Source organism: Medicago sativa, chromosome 2 (assembly GCF_051527215.1).
Source record: "Medicago sativa cultivar Bolivia chromosome 2, Bolivia_mono, whole genome shotgun sequence".
Taxonomy (NCBI): Eukaryota; Viridiplantae; Streptophyta; class Magnoliopsida; order Fabales; family Fabaceae; genus Medicago; species Medicago sativa.
The window spans coordinates 67,925,086-67,927,424 of record NC_140750.1 but is presented as its reverse complement, the minus strand read 5'-3'; the positions used below and the strand labels follow the sequence as shown (position 1 = coordinate 67,927,424).

General features: G+C 32.6%; 1 protein-coding gene across 1 annotated transcript; it reads left to right on the top strand.

The window, feature by feature from the left end:
• The first annotated feature begins 599 nt into the window (after positions 1–599).
• Positions 600–1,274, top strand: LOC146950009 (conglutin delta 2-like). The gene has a single exon (XM_085745982.1). It carries the CDS (start codon positions 651–653, stop codon positions 1,071–1,073), a length of 423 nt encoding a protein of 140 aa, XP_085602108.1. The 5' UTR covers positions 600–650; the 3' UTR covers positions 1,074–1,274.
• Positions 1,275–2,339: the final 1,065 nt, after the last annotated feature.

Sequence of the window (2,339 nt, the reverse complement as noted above, 5' to 3'; positions counted from 1 at the left end):
CGCTATAGAAGTGCACCATTCATCATGCTAAATGATGCCATTTCTCTTGGCTTTTAGTTTTCCTTTTTATTTTGTCATTCCTTTGTTTTTTGTTTTCCTTGTTTCTTTTATTTATTATTTTTTATGGGTGAGCTTTGAAAGATTGTTGAGAAGTTATTATTTCTTGGCTTTTGTTATTATTTTTTTTAAGAAGGTAAACTAATCTACCAAAGTCTTAAGTCTCAAATTGACACAAATAATGAATCAAACATGAGTTTTGAAAAGAAACATATTCTAAAATCTCAAGTCAATATCATCAAAACAACTCAAATGGGTTGAGGGTTGATATCATGTGTCATCGTTGTTTCTTAAATATATATGCATCCACGTGAAAACTATACAATCCAAATTAAGCAATCTAGCTGTTGTGCAACAAAGAAAACCACCTGACCCGTTTGCATGAAACTTTCATACGTGGAAGGCCATAAAACAAGCCAAGAAGCAAATATAGCCACACCATCAAAACACCAAAACATCCCTCACCAATTTCCCTTACACGTACCTAACATGCAACACCTCAAATTCCTCAATAAATACCACACTCTATCCCTATATTTTACTCATCAAATCAAAAAGAACTTATAACACAATCTCACATTCCACAAAACAACATGGCCAGGCACAATATCATCCTCATAGCTACCCTTCTTGCATTTGTTCTCTTCATTGCTCAAACAACCGCCACAAGGAAAGAAGAAAGGCCAGAAAGTTGCCGCAAGAAACTCCAGAGTTTGAACCTAAGACACTGCGAGAAACACCTAATGCAGAGGATTCAGAAGGAAGACGAGGACGTGCTGAGAATGAGGGGAATCAACCACCACGAAGAAGATCTCAAGGAGAAATGTTGTGATCAGCTTAGTGAAGTTAACAATAAGGAATGTAGGTGTAATGCTTTGCAAGAGATAATGGAGAATTTGAGTGATAGGTTGGAAAAGAGGGAAATGTATGAGATGGAGAGAGAGGTGAGGAATTTGCCTAAGAGGTGTGGTATTCCACAATCTTCTGAGTGTGACTTGAGCTTTGATCAGTACTAAAAAATAAGTAAGAGGTCATGTGATAGCTTAATTATTGTAATATTAATTAAGCTATCTTTCTATGCTTTTGTAATGTAATAAAGATCATTGGTGAAAATGGTCATGAAATGAAAGCACATATGGTGAGTGTGCTTTATCACTCTTTTGTCTATGTTTTGTTTGTTAATATATATGGACTATGTTGTTTGAAATTAAATTAAATTTTTTTGCTTTTGCAAATTTATTGGTTTTTCTCTTTTAAGTTTTACGAAAAATGTAAAGACCAGCTTGTTAAAATTAAATAATTTAAATGACTTCTATTGTAATTAGTCTTCCATTTATACACATTCATAAGAAATAAATGAATATGTTGCAATGTTGCACCCGATTCATAAAGTATGATCAGATGTACCTCTTTATAAGACATGTACCTTGAATATTATCCTAAGACTCAGATGCTTCTCTCAATTGATGGATGATACATCTAAGAAGTTATAAGCATGGACTAAATGGATTATCAAATGAAATAGCATATGCACTTGAATGAGGGTGTAATATAAGAAGGGACAAAAATTGGGTGTTGGATATATATCAAATGTGTACATAAACTTATGAAATGAATACATATGCTGAAAATTAATGTATACCACTGAACTCTACTTAAAATTATAAAAAGAAATGTGTACTTCATTAACAAAACACGGGTAATGTTATACGTTACATCATCTTTTTTGGTCGGGGTTTGAACCTCGAACCTTGCATATATCATGCATTGTTCATACCAACCGAACTAAGCTTACAAGGACATACGTTACACCATCTGGTAAACAAACCAACATATAATAGGAAGCAAAGCGACCATCAATAAGGGAAGCAAATAAATAGTCAAAAACACTCTAGTTGTGGCTTTAAAAAATGAGAAATAGTTCATTATCAAGTAACACAAACAATCTCCAAATTTTCCTAAATTGATTTTGAGTCTTGTTAACGAGTGCCCCGGGCACTCTTTAAGGATTCCAAATTTAAAAAATATTCCTTAAAAAAGTCAAATGTTACAAATTTTAATGGGGCACTCGTTAACATTTTTCATTGATTTTATATAATAATGTCATAATTGCAGTCCTCAATGTGAACCAAATATCTATACTTCAAAAAGGACTTGATCAATGAATCTATGTTCAGAAAGGTACTTAATAACTTAATTTGCAAAGAAATTCCTGAAATTTATTTTCACCAACAAGGAGTTTAAAAAAATTGCAATATTTATTCAATGAGGTCAACTTATAG